This window comes from Caenorhabditis briggsae, assembly GCF_000004555.2.
Source record: "Caenorhabditis briggsae complete genome, chrIII, whole genome shotgun sequence".
NCBI classification, from domain to species: Eukaryota; Metazoa; Nematoda; class Chromadorea; order Rhabditida; family Rhabditidae; genus Caenorhabditis; species Caenorhabditis briggsae.
Genome location: NC_013490.2, coordinates 8914031 through 8932767, shown reverse-complemented (window position 1 = coordinate 8932767; position 18737 = coordinate 8914031). Strand labels below are relative to the sequence as shown.

Below are 18737 nucleotides of genomic sequence, written 5' to 3'. Positions count from 1 at the left end.
GAAAGATTGTTTATAAATGGGAAGTTTAAAATGATGCCAGACAACTGAATGTCCAATCGAAAATATGGAAAAAAAATTTAAAAATCCAATTTTTTTCAGAAAAAAAAAACAAATTAGAGAAGAGCTCTTTCTCTAGATTCCAAAATTCGAAATTTTAAGAGGAATCAACTTTTTTTGGTTCTTGGGGTGAAAACAGGTAGGAAACTCCAATTCCGAGTAGAAAAAGTGCTAAAAACGGTCGAGAAGTCAAAATTCAGTCTTCTCCTAAAATCCCTTCCTCTATTCCAGATCCCGATTCGAGGTTCTAGGGATAAAAAAGAAAGTTCAAAATTCTAAAAGTAAAAATTCTAAAAATGCGTTGCTTAATTCTAGGGATCTGAGAGTCACTTTGAACTGCGTCATGGGCCCAGATACCCTAAATTTGGGAACTTTGGAGGTGCTGCTCTTCTCGGGGTCCGCTTTTCAATGATATCGTCATAAATCATAATCGGTGAATTCAAACTGGAGTTTCTTCACAAATCACAAAGCTATTTATCAAAGAACAAGTGATTCACCTTTGTCGACAGGATATGCAAGGATTTTTAAAAGACAACTTTTAAAGAAGTAGGCACAGATTTTAGATTTGTTAATGAAAACTATATTTATTTTAAATACATGGTTATTATACATAATTTTAGACCAGAAATCTAGAAATTCTAAACAAATAAAGACATGTTTGGAACTGCTTTGTCTGGTTCCCACCCGTCTGGCTCCTCCCAAAGTTCCTCAAATTAATGAAAACATGTGATTGAAACTGATGATTGTTTTGAAAAACAGTTCCAAGAAATGAGTAGATGAGCACAAAAACTATAAACGTGTCTACCAGTAATTTTATTCCCAGACAATAACAAGTCATGAGACAGATCTCAGCAGTGAGGAAAAATCTTTAATGTACATTACAAAGACGGGATTGATTAAGCCAAAAGTGGAGTAGATTCAAGTCTTATAATTTTAGTAATTTCATTTTTTTTTGATTCCGGAAATTACCTGGTTCCTCGGTAAATGTTGGCAACTTTTCGGCAAAGGTTGAGTGAATTTGGCTGACCTATTTGGTTTGACTTATATCTTAATTAAGAAATTGTTGAAGTTTCCTAGAGTGGGGACAAAATTTGCCAACATTTTCCGAGTAATTAACCAGTTTTGAGAGCTGGACAGACAAAAAGTTCTAAATATTTCTATGTGGGTACCAGTTAAATAGGTGTGATCAAACACTACACAATTAGAGGCGTCAGCGTGCCTCAAAACGAAAACAAGCATCATCTTATTAGAATCAAAAGAACGAAAGATGGAAAGAATTTTTTAGAAAATGGAAAAGATTTATAAGTCAGTGTCCGGTGGGATTGACGATATCAAGTCAATACTAAACTCGATCCTGATTGGAGTTGATGTGTTGGAAGCAAAACGAATGATGCCTAGGAACTCGATGTCTACAGGAAGGGAAAGATGGATTCAAGGAGGTAAAGGGTTTATGAAGTATTCGACATTGATCATACTGAACTATCGTCAAATGATCTTTAATGAACTGAGCGGCTCTGTCTGCAATTTCGAATGTTTTCCCTACAGTAATCTTTTTCAATTTCGAGTATTTTTCCTTACAATAATCATTTTCATGTTCGAATATAAAATTTAGTATGTCGAGAAGCCAAATCTGGGTATTTCGTATGTTAGAAGACAATTTAGCCTATTCTAGAACAATTATTCACACCTTGTTACCGTAAACACTCTAATAGAAGGCCTCTCTATACATTTGCATTTTGAGCTCAAGTATCTCGGTTCCTATGAGATATATCAAAAATGTGCCACCTAATGAAATGTTGGCGATATTATGAAGAATATTTTATTAGCTAACAGATTTTCGATGTCTCTCATAGAAATTACGATAATTGAGCTAGAAGTGCAATTATAGGGTCGACTTCTATTAGTGTTTACGCTAGATAATTTAGCCGATTATGTTCGCAGAATTAATGATGCTCAAACTTCATTTTTGCTCATATTCCACTCCCATAAAAAAGTTTTGTTTTCAAGGATCATGTTTCATAAAATTGTTGAACCCTAAATCTGTTAATCTATGATGACACATCCTCATTACCTATTGGTCCGGATGTTTGATGTTTCCGACTCCTAACAGACTGTTTATGAATAAATCAAGTTTTTGAGAGCTTTGACCTCGAAGTCCATCACTGTATTTTACGACTTCTGAATTATGTAAATCCCCGGTGTAACCATGTTTCATGTGATTCTCTGTTTTTTCCCATTTTTTCCGAAAAAGAGATCAATCATTGTTCAATAAAATGACAGACTCCCTCTAACACACACTTTGCAAACAGTTAAACATCTGTAGGTTAACCCTTTTCAGAGACGCAGAGAGGTTGTATTTAAACTAGCTCTACTCTTCTCTCGTTTCGATCTATCATAAAAAACTTCATTCGATTAAAATAGAGAATGAAGGCCGTTTGGTGTTCTATTTTTCTTTTTTATGCCGTATTTATTGGTTATGTAGGAAGTCAGACGGTATGTTCAGAACACTTCCGGCATCTTATTTTCCTGAAAACTCATTTTTTAGTGTCAATGCATCCAACCAGATCCTTCAGCTCTCAACTGTCTTGGATATGACAGTAAGTTACAAGCAGACACAATTGACGAAGCAATTGCTTCATTTCCTGATTTATCAATGAATGATGGTAACGTGGATGCAACGGTAGTTGAATTCAAATGATGTGTTGAAGTATAAGTATTTGACGTTTTTCAGGCATCGGACGTTGGATGCGTGACTCAAGAATGTCAGGATTGTCGGAAGGATATGAGAAAGCAACTTCAAAAAGTAAGTTGAACTTTTTTGATTCTCTAAACCATTAGTCATCATTTATTTACTGAAGGATTAGGAAATTGTTTCCTTTCAACATCGGTTTAGTGGTTTTCAAAAGTGAAGGGAACTATAAAAATAGCCTCATCGTTCAAATGACGTTATTGTTGTGTTAAATGTAGTAAGCATGTTTACAGTATCTGGAAAAATAGAATCAGCTAACAAGTTTATGTAAGTTTAAGATTTACAAAAGGTATTAGAAAAATTGGAATAGCTTCGAAATTTTCAAAATGGATCAAGAAAAACTAAAGTTATAACCTATACATACTTGACAATTTCTAAAGTAACATTTGTCAGTTTCGAAACGAGATATTCCGCTAGTTTTAGCTACTTCGGCAAATTTTTAGCTCCAACTTTCGAATCTCATTTGCATAGTCCTGCACAAAAATGTTATCAACTACTGAAAAGACAGATTTTTCTTCAATACTTTTTGAAAACTTCAGTCGATTTCAAAAAAATTCTAACCACTTTTGTAAAGCTAAAAAGTACCATATTTCCTCTGATAGAAGCCCACCCAACCTGTCAACTTAGAGCTCAATGATCTCGATTCCTGGGAAAGATATCAGAACGTTGTCAACTGATAAAATGTTTATCATAATATCATCAATACTTTATCAGTTGACAATATTTTGATATCTTTCACAGGAATTGAGATAATTGAGCTCAAGCTGGACGGGTTGGGTAGACTTCTATCAGAGGATATATGATATTTTCCTTCTTCGAAATGGACTTTTATCCAATACAGTAGCGGACTGTAACAAGAATTTCGATTAATTTTATTCAGGTGGGACTATTGGCTAAAGATATAAACGATATAATATCCACCCAAATGAACACCAACTCCACATGCACCAAATACAGATTCTCCATCGAAAAACAGAAACGTAAGCTTCAGTTTTCTCGATTTGCGATTAACTTTTTTTTTGAAGAAAAGGATAAAAAAGACGACGACGATGATGACGATGATTCGGACAGCGACGAAGATGACGATGAGAAGAAGAAAGAGAAGAAACAGAAGAAGGATAAGAAGCACAAAAGAGACAAAAGACAAGCTGTGTCAACCCAGCTAACAAACTCTTCGGATGCTAACTTGATAGGTTTGAAATTGACGTTTAAAATCTTCCTTGGTCATGACATAGATTTTTTAGGTCGTGACCTAGATTTTTAGGTCATGACCTAGATTTTTTGGTCGTGACCTATATTTTTAGGTCATGACCTATATTTTTTAAGTCATGATCTAGATTTTTTAGATCATGACCTCGATTTTTTAAAGTCATGACCTAGATTTTTTAGGTTATTACCTAGATTTTTTGAAGTCGTGACCTAGATTTTTTGTTTAGGTCATGACCTAGATTTTTTAGGTCATGACCTAGATTTTTTGGTCGTGACCTATATTTTTAGGTCATGACCTATATTTTTTAAGTCATGACCTAGATTTTTTAGATCATGACCTCGATTTTTTAAAGTCATGACCTAGATTTTTTAGGTCATGACCTAGATTTTTTGAAGTCATGACCTAGATTTTTTGTTTAGGTCATGACCTAGATTTTTTAGGTCGTGACCTAGATTTTTTGAAGTCATGACCTAGATTTTTTAGATCATGACCTCGATTTTTTGAAGTCATGACCTAGATTTTTTAGATCATGACCTCGATTTTTTTAAGTCATGACCTAGATTTTTTAGGTCATGACCTAGATTTTTTGAAGTCATGACCTAGATTTTTTGTTTAGGTCATGACCTAAAACGAATATTTGTTCCAGGAACCCGATTCACCATTTCTTGTGCAACAAAAGGAGTTTCTGTTGATCCAACTGGAACTGTTTCTCTTTGTTCTTCTTGCTGGGTGTGGAGACGTCTGCCAGATAACTACCGTCCACAATATATCAATGAATTGGTTTGTGATAATTCTGATGGAGAATGCTTGAGTGGTTAGTATATTTAACTAGTTAATTAACTCTGTAATTTTTTAATTCTCTCATTATTCAGGTTATGCAACATGTGCCATTGGCCATCGAACTTTTGAAGCAACGAGGAATGACAACGGTGTCATGACACAAGTGACGTTAACAGCCGGTTCATATTGTGAATGCAGAATTTCAGTAATACGATTATAACTTGTCGAAATAGAGAAGAACATAATGTGATGTATTTCAGAAGAGTTCCTCACTGCAATCACTTGTTACTGGAAGTGGAATAAGCGGAACATACAGTCCTCTGCACAATCAAACAGGTGTTCTATAATTTTGGATAAATGTGAACTTTGTATATACGCTCCTGGAAACGAATTTCTACTTGCCTTGTTTATCTTTTTACATCGATTAACCTCACTCATAAAATATTCAAATTTCAAGAACAGTTTTCAGAGTGAAGTGTACTTTGTGCATATTTGAAGAATTTGAAGAACAAAATTTTTAATTTTACTGTACATTTTACATGAATAAAAATATATATCAAACGGGTTGAGTGGAATTGACTTAATGGGTCTTAGTTATGAGAGAACTGGGACAGACAATATTATGTCGACTTTGATTTTTTATAAATGATGCGATCCACTTTGACAGCATCGTCAATCAGACGGTACAAGTAGGTGACAACATTGTCCGCCTGCACATCCAGAAGAGCAAATGAAGGTGTCACTGGTCCAGTTTTGTTGACACTGAACGATCCTGTGGCGCTTCCTGGATCCACGAAGAATCGTCCACTCTTCTCAACGGCATTGCATTCGTAGCTGTTTCCAGTGACAAGAATATCAACGTCGAGTTGTCTTGCAAGCAATTCCAGCATCTGAAATCTAACGTTTAAAACCACTGTTATTGCGGAAGGAAGGCAACAAAAATGTTTTTTCAAACAAACATACCCGGGAATCTCCCCATGGGATTATTTGATGTCCGTGACAGACTCCAATGCGAAACTGGCCAACCGTAACCACCTTTGTATCTGGATATTTGAGCATCTCATCATCGAATTCTCCCTTGACCACATGAACATCGGATGACAGAGTTCTAAAACCGGAATATATATTTGTTCCTCGCGTTTTCTTTCGAACCTGAGGTAGTCAAACGTTTCTCGCGAGCACAAATTACCAGTGCTCAACACATGCTGCATTTTGTTGGGGACTAGAAGTTTGCGAAACTTTGGTGAAATATTCGCCGATCGGTGAGGCATATTGAAGTCCCCGATGAGAAGTACCAGCTGAATATTTTTCTAGTGATATATGTGAATGATCTGTGAGAATTGGAAATTACCATTTTTATAATCTGACTCGACTTTTTATGGAATGTAGAGATGAACAGCTGCTGCCTGCTGAGAAAGAATTATAGAAAGTTTGAAGGATAAGAATTGCGAACAAAATAAAAATAACAAAGAGTATCAGGTCTAAAACCACTTTCATAAGATCATAAATATCTTCAATAGCTCGACAAACACTTTATTTGAGAAAAAAACCAAAAAAAAAAACAACGAACAGTAAAAAATCTACCTATCTGCTAAAAACCAAGAAGTTCACTCATCGTTTGCTTTCTTCTCTGCTTTTTCTTTCGATAAAAAACCAACTGGGCCACCTCTCTGGTCCAGGATGAACTTCAGTGTTTTTGGAAACAAAGCCCATGCTTTAAACTTTGTTCCCATATCTCCAATCAGCATATTGTATGATTCTAGAATAAAGGGGTTTAAGAGGATCTGGAAAATGTGCTCACTGATTAACTGTTCTTGTTCTTCTCTATTTTTGCAGATTTGCAAGAGGCGTCGCAGTCTATGTTCGATGCCGAGTTGTGTGAGAAATACTCTGAAGATAATCATTTACAAGTTTTCTTAACCATATGGTATCGTTCCAGATCACAATTGCACTGACCTTTGTTCAATGGGTCCATAGACGAGAGCCCTATCCTCAACAAGTGTTGTCAAATATCCGAAATCGACGTCCGCAGTCAAATCGACAACTCCCGGATTCGACAGAGGGTCTACTTGTTCGTGGTTTTTGTATGCGCGGAATGAATGAGTATTCCGGGATCCATCATGTCCATAATCCACCAAAAGTGAAAAACCACCGAATGTTGTTATTCTGTCAACTATTTGATTTACAACAGTTCCTGATTCCGGTGAGCATTCCCATGTAAGACGTGAATTTTCGTTGCGGATAGCTGCAGGAATGAGACCTCTATAAGAACTCATTGAACTTATACCAGAAAATTCTTTTTTTTCTCACTTGGTGTGCAAATTTTCTCCTTTCGATGTCATAAAGCGTAAGTCTCCTTCTTTAGTCAGGTTAACATAAACTTCTTTCCACAGATCTCCGGTTTTTTTAAATTGATGAACCGGGAGGGCATCTAAAAATTCGTTGGCAATGAAAACGGTGAATCCATCGGGAATATCATCGATAGACTTATACCAATAAATGTTTACACCAGTTCGAGTTTTGTTTTTCCGAACATGAGGTGTGCCTGAAAATCGTGTCTTATTTAAAAAAAAACACAGCTCGAACACTATTACCCTTCGTGTTTTCCGAGTTGTAAATGCACAAAAAATTTTCTTGTTCGTCTATCAAAGCATCCGACATTTCAACAAGGTGAACAGAAACATCGTTGTCATTGAACTTCGCCAACGCATTCAAGACATCATTCATCAGCTGAGCTCTTCCCGGTCCTAGCTCTACTAGTTGCCATGAGCCCTTGTGTCCTGTATTAGCCAACTCATGGAACACCCTGAATCAAGACTTTTTTGATAGCCTATTCCTTGCCGTACCATACTCCAATCATTTCACCGAAGAGTTGAGTAAGCTCTGGGGAAGTGATGAAATCTCCTTTCTCTCCGAACACCTTTTGATCCCTCGAGAATTGGCCGTAGTAGCCAACGACTGGTGCAGAGACAGATGTTTTCATGTATTCGGCTACTGTAATTGGTCCAGAAGTCCGAATTTTATCGATTAGGAATTTCTTGAGATGGTTGACACTTTGAGGTGACGCATATCCAGGAGGAGTGATGATTTGTTTTGAGAACCGGCGGAGCGAACTCAGAAACAGGTTACGATATCGTAATGCCATACCTGAATGGAAACTTTAATTGCAACAACACAAATGTGGTTATTCATGACACAAAGAATTCATGTATGAGAAAAAAATGATTTAAAAAGATTTTTTTCATGATTCAAAAAAACAAACGAGTAATCGAAGATCCAGCTGTGATCCAGCTGTGCGTATCATATCGAGCATCGTCCGTAGTCAACTGCTGCGGTGTTTGCACGGTAGGATTTACGGGTTTTTTTTCTAATTTTTACGAACGCCTCTTTTTCGTTGACATAAAATGGGTTATCCCTCAATTTACATTAAGGTAAAAACTTTTTATTTAATGTACATTAATCTATATAATGTTCTCGACAACTTCAATCGATATCAATTAATGAACGTAAGCTGATTTCAGAATGGCACAAGGCAATGAAATGCACCCAAGAAATCCTTATAGGGACAAACCCCCTGATTTCAAAGCACTAGCCATAGAGTATCCAGAGTTTCGAAAATTTTGCCAATATGTGAGTAATGGAAAAGTTACATTAGATTTCCGAAAAGATGCTGCTGTCCGATGTCTCACACAAACTCTGCTGAAAAAAGATTTCAGTCTGAATGTAGGTGTTTTCGGTTTTTCAAGCATCAGAACGATTTTTAGGTTAATTTACCGGCAGGACATCTAGTTCCACGAGTTCCTCAGAAATTGAATTACTGTCTGTTGATCGACGACATTCTTCAAGCGAATTCAATAACAAGCAATGTAGTTGGAATCGACATTGGCACAGGCACATCCTGTATTCATGCATTAATTGGTGCTCGTCATTTTGGTTGGAAGTTTGTGGCAACAGATGGAGATGAAAATTCGGTTCAAGTCGCTCATGAGAATGTTGCAAGAAACGAAATGGGCGACTCGATTTGTGTAGTTCATGTGAATCCAGCCGTTAAAACCGTTTTAATGGTAAGGGTTCAAAAATAAAATAAACGAAATACCGTATTATTTGAGGATGTGATCAACTCGATGCCGGACAGTGAATTCAGTTTCTGTATGTGTAATCCACCATTCTTCGAAAAGTCAGACAAAGAGGAAAGGTTTTGCGAAGAACCATCGCTGTCAAATGAGACTTACTCGAATAACTTTGATTTTGACATGAGATCTGCGCCACACTCCGAAACGATCGCCTCGTCGGCTGAGTTATATGTAGAAGGAGGTGAAGTGGCTTTTGTGAATCGAATCATTGATGACAGTGTTTGCTTGCGAGACAGAATCAAGTTAGAAGATCGTTGGCTAGATGTTGCGTTTTTAATTATATATTTTTCAGATTCTACACAACAATGATAGGCCGGAAATCGAGTTTGAAGCCATTACTGCAAAGACTTGAGAGATTCGGGGAGAACGTTAAGTTTCTGGTTCATCCACTGAATCAAGGAAAGACGAAACGGTGGATGCTAGCTTGGACGTTTGCAAAAGAAATGACTTTGAATACAGCATTGAAAGTAAATTAGTATCACTTGCTGATAATTATTATCTATTTTTATTGAGTTTCAGAACAGCTCCATTTCGTTTCAATGCCCGAAACCTGGTCTGGTCAAACTTATGCAAGAAATATCCCGATTAGGGGGCCGCTGGAGTCAAGAACAACCTTCTGTATTAGTTGCTGAATTCAAGAGTGTGACATGGACAAACCAAAGAGCAAGGAGGAAAGCGAACGCATTGTTATTTGAAAATTCCGCTAAGCGAGCGAGATGGAATACATCAAGTGTCGCATGTGAAGCAATGATGGGTAATGGAGACGGAAAGGATTCATACACCAATTCTGGCAACTTCGTATACTCAGAATCGTTCAAAACTAGTGACCCAGCGGCGGTTGAAACCTCTTCACAGGCATATTTCCCTCTACCATCTGGTGTTACTCCACGACCTATTGTTAAATTGAGGATTCAAGTCGATCCAGACGATAAATGTGATACACTTTCTTTTGAGTTAATTTCAGGAGCAAAACAGCACCTTCACCAAATAGTACAATACCTGAAAAATCTTCTTTGTCGGTAGTATCTTCTGTATTAAATTTTTATTACTCTGTAATCTCGAAAATAAAGCTTTAATTTCTCTCTACAAGTCTAGTGATTTTTCAGAAATATTTCTTTCAGTCTTATGTCCGTCTGAGAAAATTTTCACACCTCGTTGTCTCCCAAGTTCTTTTCCCCAAGATCGACGAGGGCGTTGAATGACAACATTTACCGTGAAATCACTATCCGATAATATTGAATCGGGGAACAAATCTTTCTTTCTAAATAAAGGAAACAAGGCCTATTTTAAAAGAGGAAGAAGATTCTAAAGATTCCAGAAGAATTCAGAAGACGAGTTCAAAATCTTCAGTACACTATCGAACCAGGCAAACCATTGACTGACTGAAATCCACTTGGGATCTCGGTCAGCCATAGCCGACGGGGCTCGATGAAAGTGTAAGAAAACCCAAAAATGTCATTTGACTTCTCCAAAAATCTCATAAATCTAGGACCTATTTCAAAAGGGGAGTAAGATTCTAAAGATTCCAGAAGAATTCAGAAGACGAGTTCAAATCTTCAGTACACTATCAAACCAGCTAAACCATTGACTGACTGAAATCCACTTGGGATCTCGGTCAGCCATAGCCGACGGTGTTCCGACATTTAGGTGGTGAGCCTGTGTCGGAGCGAAAGTACAAGGATAGGAACATTAAGTATTCAACAACTATTTATTTAATTGGGTTAGGGCTCTGATTATGGTTCTTCATAGCATCAGCATTTGGGGAGTTTGCCAGGAGACGATGACCAGCGACAGGAGTTTCCGTTTATAGGAGCAGAGGGGTGAACCATCCTTGGCTTGATGAGGAGGTTGCAGAAGGGGTGTGGCATCGGTAGATTGGCTCATCCGCGAGCGTCAGCAATTGGATCCTTGCATCAGTGAATCCATCGTTGGAGAGATCCGTTGGGATTGTTCCTTTGATTCAGATGTCTCATCATACTGGCGATTCTGCTTCCTTTTATAGTATCTCCTCAGCATATCCACGATTATGCTCTAGATATGATATGGTGATAAGGAAGTGAGGGGCTCGATGAAAGTGTAAGAAAACCCAAAAATGTCAATTGAATTCTCCAAAAATCTCATAAATCTTCTCCTTACCAAAGGAATAGTTCTGTTTGTGTGTCCGTCCGTCCGGCGTTGTCCCTCGAATAACTTTTTCCTTACTTGACCGTTTGTTTTCATTTTTGGGGACTACCCATGATCACCCAAGCGCTTAAATTTCGTATATTTACATGGTCAGATTACTGTAGGATTACGGTAGCTACAGTAAACGAAAGATTCTAAAATTGCCAATACAGGACCAAATGAGCCCAGACTTGCATCGAAGAGCCCTTAGGACACCTAGAGTTAGCCTGTGGAATTTCAGAATTTTTTGTACAGAATGGCCGTAGATACCGTACAGATACATTTTCAGCGGAATATTGGATACTCAACTCACAAAGTCAGCGAGCGTTTATTCGATAAAACCGAAATGAAATGTAACGAAAAGACGGATAAAATGCAGCTCATCAAAATTCTTCTTCAATGCCCATCGCGTCCTCAGCCGATGACTGCCCTCATTGCATGTCTTATCATTGACCAAGAATTCAAGGATCCCAAGAGTATCGATCAAGTGATGGCTCGTCTTCAAATAACAAAGCAATGGGTTACCCTGCGCGGTCTTCTCAACTACGTTCGTTCGAACCAGATGGATTCGTTGATCCGTTCGTTCCCATTTCTTTGGTTCCGTGTCTACGAGAATGCACTTTTTGAATTAAACGGTGGTCCAATTATGAATCCAGACTGGAGCTATGAGCAATGCGTAATGCTGAGGGACTGGACTCTTTGGGCGATGAGTAGCAATGTAGAAGGAGGACGTTTGCCGAATATCGCTCGATATCTTCGTGAGCTCAATTGTCCTGTCAGCGCTTCCATCCTGGCTGTTCTCTCGAGTTGGACCATCGAAGTGAGCCTGCTACCTCAAAAACAAAAGCAAGATTTTTTATTTCAGAAAATGGATGATGTAGACAACACCAAGTTAGACGAATCCCGCGATCTTGGCCTCGGATGGAATCTTGAAGGAGACGTTGCAAGTGCAAACAGCATCAATGCTTAGAATTCTCCAGTTATCTTCTGTTTTATCATGTAAAGGCAAATTCTCTTATACAACCATCTCTTATACTACCTTTCTCTTATACTACCGAGTCTCTTTTACTACCACTGTCTCTTATACTACTTTTTTCAATGTGTCTCTCATACTACCAAGTCTCTTTTACTACCTAGGTCTCTTATACTACTTTTTACCACAGAGTCTCCCATACTACCAAAAGAAACAAGACTTTCGGCCTAAGCCTATAGTTGGCAAAACATTTGGGGGGTACAAGGCAGTACAACTGATTTAGGGGTACAAAATTCGTAGGTACAAAAATTCGGGGGTGAAGACTACCAATGATTCTGGGGTACAACCCATTTCATACAGGGGTACAACGCTTGTGATTCGGGGGTACAGTTTTTCAAAGGAGTTTCTGGATTCCTGCATTTCAGAGCTTGAAAATCTTAGAATTCTTAGAATTTCAGAAATTGGAATTTCAGTATTTCGGAATCTGAGAATTTCGGAACTTCAGAAACTGAAAATCTGAAAACTTCCGAATTTCAGAATCTCAGAATTTCAGGACCTCAAAACCTCAGAATTTCAGAACTTCAGAATCTCAATATTTCTGAATTTTCAAAAATTACGGCAGAAAATTTTCACTTCTCATTGTCTTTTGATTGTTGTTTTTGATTTTGATGTTTAATTTAGGTTTTAAAACCCTGTCCATACTCCCCTCACTACTAATTTTTCTTAATTGTTTTTTCTCAATCCTATTTCATTTCCTTTTGTTTTCAATATTCCTTCGTTTTCGCCCAATTTTTCCCAATTTTTCCCAATTTCCCTCAAGTTTCGTGGTAATTGAAATGTTCTCATTTTTTCATAATTTTCTAGATTACTGAATGAAGGAAACAATCACAATTCAGTGATTTTCCCACAAAAATTCAAAAATCCCAAAAATTTGCCCAAACTGAGCTATTTTCTTTCGAAAATTGTTTGAACAGGGCAATAAAACACTGCAAAAATTATTTTCCGTCGTTTTTCATCGTTTTCGCTCAAATTTTCGTGGTAATTAATCGAAAAAAATTACTTTCATAATTTTTATAGTGTTTTATTGCCCTGTTCGAACAATTTTCGAAAGAAAATAGCTCATTTTGGGCCAAGTTTTGGGATTTTTGAATTTTTGTGGAAAAATCACTGAATTGTGATTGTTTCCTTCGTTCAATAATCTAGAAAATTATGAAAAAATGAGAACATTTCTATTACCACGAAACTTGAGAAAAATTGAAAAATTGGGAAAAAACCGGAAAATTGGGCAGAAACGAAGAAATACTGAAAACAAAAGGAAATGAAATAGAATTGAGAAAAAACAATTAAGAAAAATTGGTAGTGAGGGAAGTATGGACTGGGTTTTAAAACCTAAATTAAACATTAAAATTAAAAAGAACAATCAAAAGACAATGAGAAGTGAAAATGTTCTGCAGTAATTTTTGAAAATTCAGAAATATTGAGATTCTGGAGCTCTGAAATTCTGAGGTTTTGAGGTCCTGGAATTCTGAGATTTTGAAGTTCTGAAATTCTGAGATTCTGAAATTCGGAAGTTCTCAGATTCTCAGTTTCTGAAGTTCCGAAATTCTCAGATTCCGAAATACTGGAATTCCAAAGTTCTGAAATTCTAAGAATTCTGAGATTTTCAAGCTCTGAAACGCAGGAATTCAGAAACTCCTTCAAAAAACTGTACCCCCGAATCACAAGCGTTGTACCCCTGTATGAAATTGGTTGTACCCCAGAATCATTGGTAGTTTTCACCCCCGAATTTTTGTACCTACGAATTTTGTACCCCTAAATCAGTTGTACTGCCTTGTACCCCCCAAATGTTTTGCCAACTATAGGCTTAGGCCGAAAGTCTTGTTTCTTTTGGTAGTATGGGAGACTCTGTGGTAAAAAGTAGTATAAGAGACCTTGGTAGTAAAAGAGACTTGGTACTATGAGAGACACATTGAAAAAAGTAGTATAAGAGACAGTGGTAGTAAAAGAGACTCGGTAGTATAAGAGAAAGGTAGTATAAGAGATGGTTGTATAAGAGAATTTGCCATATCTGGCGCAAAACAGCACCTTCATCTAATAGTACAAAATTTGAAACATCTTCTTTGTCGTATAATCTGCATTAATTTTTAAATACTCTGTATTCTCGGAAATAAAGCTTTAATTTCTCTATATGTCTAGTGATATTTATTCCAAAAGCGCATCTTTCAGTTTTATCACAGCGTTCGATTCAATGACCGATACAAGATACCCCCGACATCAACGGAAATGTGATGTGCGATTTTCTTCTTAACGATTCGACCTTGATTCAAATTTTTTCAATTCTGGGGTTGTTTACCAAAATGTAGAAAAATGCAGAGAAGCGCAAAAAAAAACCGCGAAAACTCGGAGAATGAACCAATCTGGCTAAAGTTATGGAGGAAATAGGGAAAAATTATAAGGAATATATTACATATTCACAGAATTTGGAGGTCAAAGCATCCACTTTGAAAATTTGGCTGGAATTTTAGTCAAATTTTCGAGGGCACACCAACTGGGAGGAAAAGAAAAAGTGGGAAAAACCATCTTGGAGGAAAAATGGGCGGAGCCTAATTTGCAACCCTGGCACGGTTTTGCCGCATGGTTTTTTTCTTTCCCACTTTTTGTTTTCCTCCCAGTTGGTGTGCTCTCGAATTTTCTAACAAGTGAACCATGTTTAGTCTTCATCTCAGAATTTTTTCTAAATTTGCTCATTTATAGTTTCGAATACGGGCTTTCTCGTGGTGTATTTGGTTTTCTGCACAAATTTCTAAAAGTCGAGAAAAGTCCATCTGAAAATATGCTGTTTTTTTGGTCTCCTCCTTCCCTTCCACTTTCCCCCCTTTCTTCTATACATTTTCCATTGTGGAAGAAAAGAGCAACAGTGGCCGAGTGGATAGTGTGGATGAATAGTAATCACAAGTTTGGAGTTCGACTCCGTCTTTGTCCATTTTCTTTTTTCTTTTTTTTTCTTTAATGTTGGAGGAATGTTTTGCATTTTTCGAAAATCAAAATTATGTTTGCTCTATTATTTGAGTTGGAAAAAAGCTAATTTCTGAAAAAATGATAATTTCTGAAAAATTCTTGAAGCACTACTGAAAAGCCTTATCTACTCAAAATGTCAGTTGAAATCTTCCGTATTGATCATATTGGTTGCGGAACTGTGATAAATCTGTCAAGAGGTATGTAAATCTATGTTTTCACAAGATTTGAATGCTATTGGGTGAATTTCGAAGGACTATGATTCATGGCAGTTTCGGAAGAAATCACTTATCTGGGATTTCAAAACGGATATAGTTTACAGAATCTTGCGAAAAGACTGATTTTGTTATTTTTATGCGTTTAGAATTCATTTTAGCACATTTAAAACTTTTTTGAAAAATTGAAATTTTCGGTTACCCATGGCAAAATTTTTTCAAAAAAAATTTTTTTTTGAAAAATAAGGAAACTTTGTCAGATTGTAGAAAGAAACTTTTAAAATTACGATTCACACTCAAAAAGTGCCGAAAAACGCTCATTAAACCTTTCAAAAACTCACTCCAATAATGAGAAATTAGTACTGAAATCACTTAAACAGCCCATAACTCGATTTCTAGAAAATTGTGCAGAAAACCTAAATACACCACAAGAAAGCCCGTATTTGAATCTATAAATGAGCAAATTCAGAAAAAATTCTGAGATGAAGGCTAAACATGGTTCTCTTGTAAGTGTATTTATTACATTCGGTTACGGTATTTTTAAAGGAAAAGTTCTCAAATAATTTCGATGGTTTCGCAAAGAAGGATTACTGTATCACTCGTTTTCTGTGTGTGGCGGGCGCCTAAAAAAACGTTTGAAATCAGCGAATTTAGAATTTGTCGAGGTTTGCTGGGACGCGCTTCCTGCAGCCGTTTCTTTGGATGATCGTGTGCAAGGTTTCCGTTCTTTCCGATTCGTTTCTTTTGCTTTGGTTTCTTGCGATTTGGTTTCTTTCGGATTTCAAATCCATGATTGGTACGGTCATCTAGAAAGTATATTCATATACCTAGGGACCACAACATTTTTTTCAAACAGTTTTTTCCTAGAATTTTTTGATATCATAATAATCCTCTCTTCCTAGTTAGCATATTTCCAAATTACTCATTTTGTGCTCCTCTTTTTCGTCCATTTTCGCCCCCCGGATTGCAGTGGGCACGGAAAAGTGGGCGGGGCGAAGTCGGCGCAAGGCTGCCGCGCGGAAAAATCACACTGTCTTGTCAAGCCATTTAAAGCTGAAATGTAGGTTTCAGAGGGCTGGAATAGAGAAAAAGGCTAGAAAATGAAATTCTTATGAAGAAATCGTCATCAATGCATTGTAAAAGTTCCGCTATCGTTCAGAATACCTTATACAATTATAAAAAAGCTTCCAAAAATGTTTTTCCAAAAACGGACTCGAACCCGCATGTCTCGGATTAGCACACAGGTCCTGGGCGATGATGCGCATAAAAGACCCGATCCATATGCGATCCTCTAGAAGTCCGTTTGACACATATCGCGAACAATGAGCTGCGATGAGTCTCATATGTGTGCGATGCGGGAGAGGCTGAATCGAGTGTTCCGAATGCGCGCGTATCCTAGATGGATTCTAGGTGGGTGGGCGATGTGTGCGATATGGGTCTGATACGGTAGGCCGACAACAACACTCCGAAATCCCGGATGCGCGCATTGTTTACCGTAAATCCACACCGGCAACTGTCAATTTTTCGTCAATTCGAGCCTACATTTCTGGTTTTTCGATTATTCCTTCGATGTTTTTTTGTGAAAGAGTTATGGCAGATTGAAAAATCGCTGAATTCTTGCAGAAACATGTCTTTCACTCGTTAATTGCTATGTTTTTCGCCAAAATAGGTGATATTGAGATTTTTTTAATTCACTTTGTAATTATTGTAAAAATCGTATTTTCAGGTAGAATAAAAGGTAAGTTGGTAAGTATACAATAATTACAAAGTGTAAATTATAAAAATTTTCAATTTTTCATGCAATTTCAAAAAAAAGTGAAAGTGAGACATATTTTTTGAACAAATGAAAAAAAAACAATTTTTAGCGAAATTTTTCCCATTTTGTTCTGTTTTTGATTGCATATCAAATTTAAATGGAAACTGCCCTAAGTCTTTTTCAAAACCAAAACATTGACTTCCGAAAAATCAGTAATATGTCGTTCAAAATATAAAAGAATATGGAATAATAAAGGAAATGTACGAAATCGGAAGACCTGAACAAAATCACATCACAATAGAACTTAACTGATACTTCTAGGAACCCCCAACCAACGTTTTAGTTCATTTCATCGAGTGCCAGCAAGCCAGGCGAAGAGATGCTTTGCGGCGGCGGTGTGCCCCATATGCCCCGTATATGCCCCATACCGGCGTCCTTTCCCTGTACCCAATTCATCGGCGCGTCCTCCGTCGCCTATCCATTATGCGTATGCGCGCCCAGGACCTGTGACACACCGGTAGCTTAACCAGTACACCAAACGCGCACTAGGACCGTCTGCGCATTGTTTTCTTATAACACGCGCGCTCTTAGCAAAAATTATTTTTTCGACGAATTTCGGGAAATTTCATGACAAAACTGCTTCGCATTTTCCTGCGCTACTCGCTGGAATATGTCACATATATCATTTTATGTGAAATTTTTTGTAGAATCTGAATATATAAATATCGGAGATGTAACAAATCACTATTAATTCTAAATTTGCAACACACCGGAAAATTTGTTGAGTATGCCATCTTCCGACTGGAATTGAATTCCTTTATAATTATCCTATTCTGTTCAAAATTTGTATATGTATTGTTCGAGAGTGATATTATCAGAAAATAACAATTTTTATAGGTTGTCGCTGAAAATTTTTCACAATATTTACAGCCAGTTTGGCTGGAATGTACAATTCTGCGCTCCTCACAAGATTTCGTTATAATTTTCCATTAGAGAATGTCTTCAGTTACTCAGAACAGCAGAAACGGAGAGTGTAACAAACTCCGATTTCTTTTACCATGCTTTTTTCTGCCGCTGACTTTTGTTTTTCGCTTTTTTCTCTTATCATGTAGATTTTTCAGTGAAAACAGTTACATATTCGAATTCTACGTAGTCGATTACATAAGGGGAAAAATTTTCATATCGATCCGTCCTTTCTAGCCATAGTTACAGCCAGTCAAACACCCAAAACAACCCTGGGGGGAAAAATAATTAAGCTCCGCCCCTTTTTCTGTGGTCGCTACATATACCGTATTTCCTCTAATAGAAGCCCACCTCTAATAGAAGCCCACCCTCCGACGTGCTGAAAAACATAGAAGCGCAACCTCTAACAGTAGTTCGGACAGTTCAGTTAGTGCAGTTTGTACAGCGCAGTTTGTCTATTCGGTTATTGCAGAAAGTCTTTCGAAAGTTTCTTTGTTTCTAAAAAATTTTTTGGCGATTTCTGTTTTTGACAATTCCCTGAGAAGGAGGTTGAAAAATAGATAGCCATGGCGCTCTATTGTACGGGGGTGGTCTGGGGTAGCACTGTATTAGGGGGTGGCATTCAATTAGAGGCTGGCACTTTTTTGTTGGAAGCCAATTTCCACTGAAACTCATCACAAAAACTCGATTTTCAACTTTTTCATGAAATGATTTTTGAGGAGT

The 18737-nt window shown here is 37.2% G+C and overlaps 6 protein-coding genes across 6 annotated transcripts; 4 read left to right on the top strand and 2 right to left on the bottom strand.

Annotated features, from left to right (window-relative positions):
• Positions 1-2481: 2481 nt before the first annotated feature.
• CBG09882 lies at positions 2482-5143 on the top strand (the record flags this gene model as incomplete). Its single annotated transcript, XM_045244179.1, has 7 exons — positions 2482-2550; positions 2603-2737; positions 2789-2860; positions 3687-3786; positions 4699-4830; positions 4889-5001; positions 5057-5143. The coding sequence occupies 7 exons, from the start codon at positions 2482-2484 to the stop codon at positions 5141-5143; spliced, it is 708 nt and encodes a 235-aa protein (XP_045094138.1).
• A 273-nt stretch (positions 5144-5416) lies between these two features.
• On the bottom strand, positions 5417-6150 carry Cbr-vps-29 (the record flags this gene model as incomplete). The annotated part of the gene is made up of 4 exons (XM_002641533.2): positions 5417-5686; positions 5760-5904; positions 5949-6094; positions 6148-6150. 4 exons carry the CDS (start codon positions 6148-6150, stop codon positions 5417-5419), a joined length of 564 nt encoding a protein of 187 aa, XP_002641579.2.
• A 253-nt stretch (positions 6151-6403) lies between these two features.
• CBG09880 lies at positions 6404-7779 on the bottom strand (the record flags this gene model as incomplete). The annotated part of the gene is made up of 5 exons (XM_002641532.2): positions 6404-6686; positions 6753-7058; positions 7107-7341; positions 7391-7602; positions 7643-7779. 5 exons carry the CDS (start codon positions 7777-7779, stop codon positions 6404-6406), a joined length of 1173 nt encoding a protein of 390 aa, XP_002641578.2.
• Positions 7780-7879: 100 nt separating this feature from the next.
• On the top strand, positions 7880-7960 carry CBG25887 (the record flags this gene model as incomplete). The annotated part of the gene is made up of 1 exon (XM_045244178.1): positions 7880-7960. One exon carries the CDS (start codon positions 7880-7882, stop codon positions 7958-7960), a length of 81 nt encoding a protein of 26 aa, XP_045098961.1.
• Positions 7961-8318: 358 nt separating this feature from the next.
• On the top strand, positions 8319-9952 carry Cbr-mett-10 (the record flags this gene model as incomplete). Its single annotated transcript, XM_002641531.1, has 5 exons — positions 8319-8519; positions 8561-8860; positions 8906-9171; positions 9222-9396; positions 9449-9952. 5 exons carry the CDS (start codon positions 8319-8321, stop codon positions 9950-9952), a joined length of 1446 nt encoding a protein of 481 aa, XP_002641577.1.
• Positions 9953-11654: 1702 nt separating this feature from the next.
• On the top strand, positions 11655-12585 carry CBG25886 (the record flags this gene model as incomplete). The annotated part of the gene is made up of 2 exons (XM_045244177.1): positions 11655-11920; positions 12516-12585. 2 exons carry the CDS (start codon positions 11655-11657, stop codon positions 12583-12585), a joined length of 336 nt encoding a protein of 111 aa, XP_045098960.1.
• Between the last annotated feature and the right edge of the window lie 6152 nt (positions 12586-18737).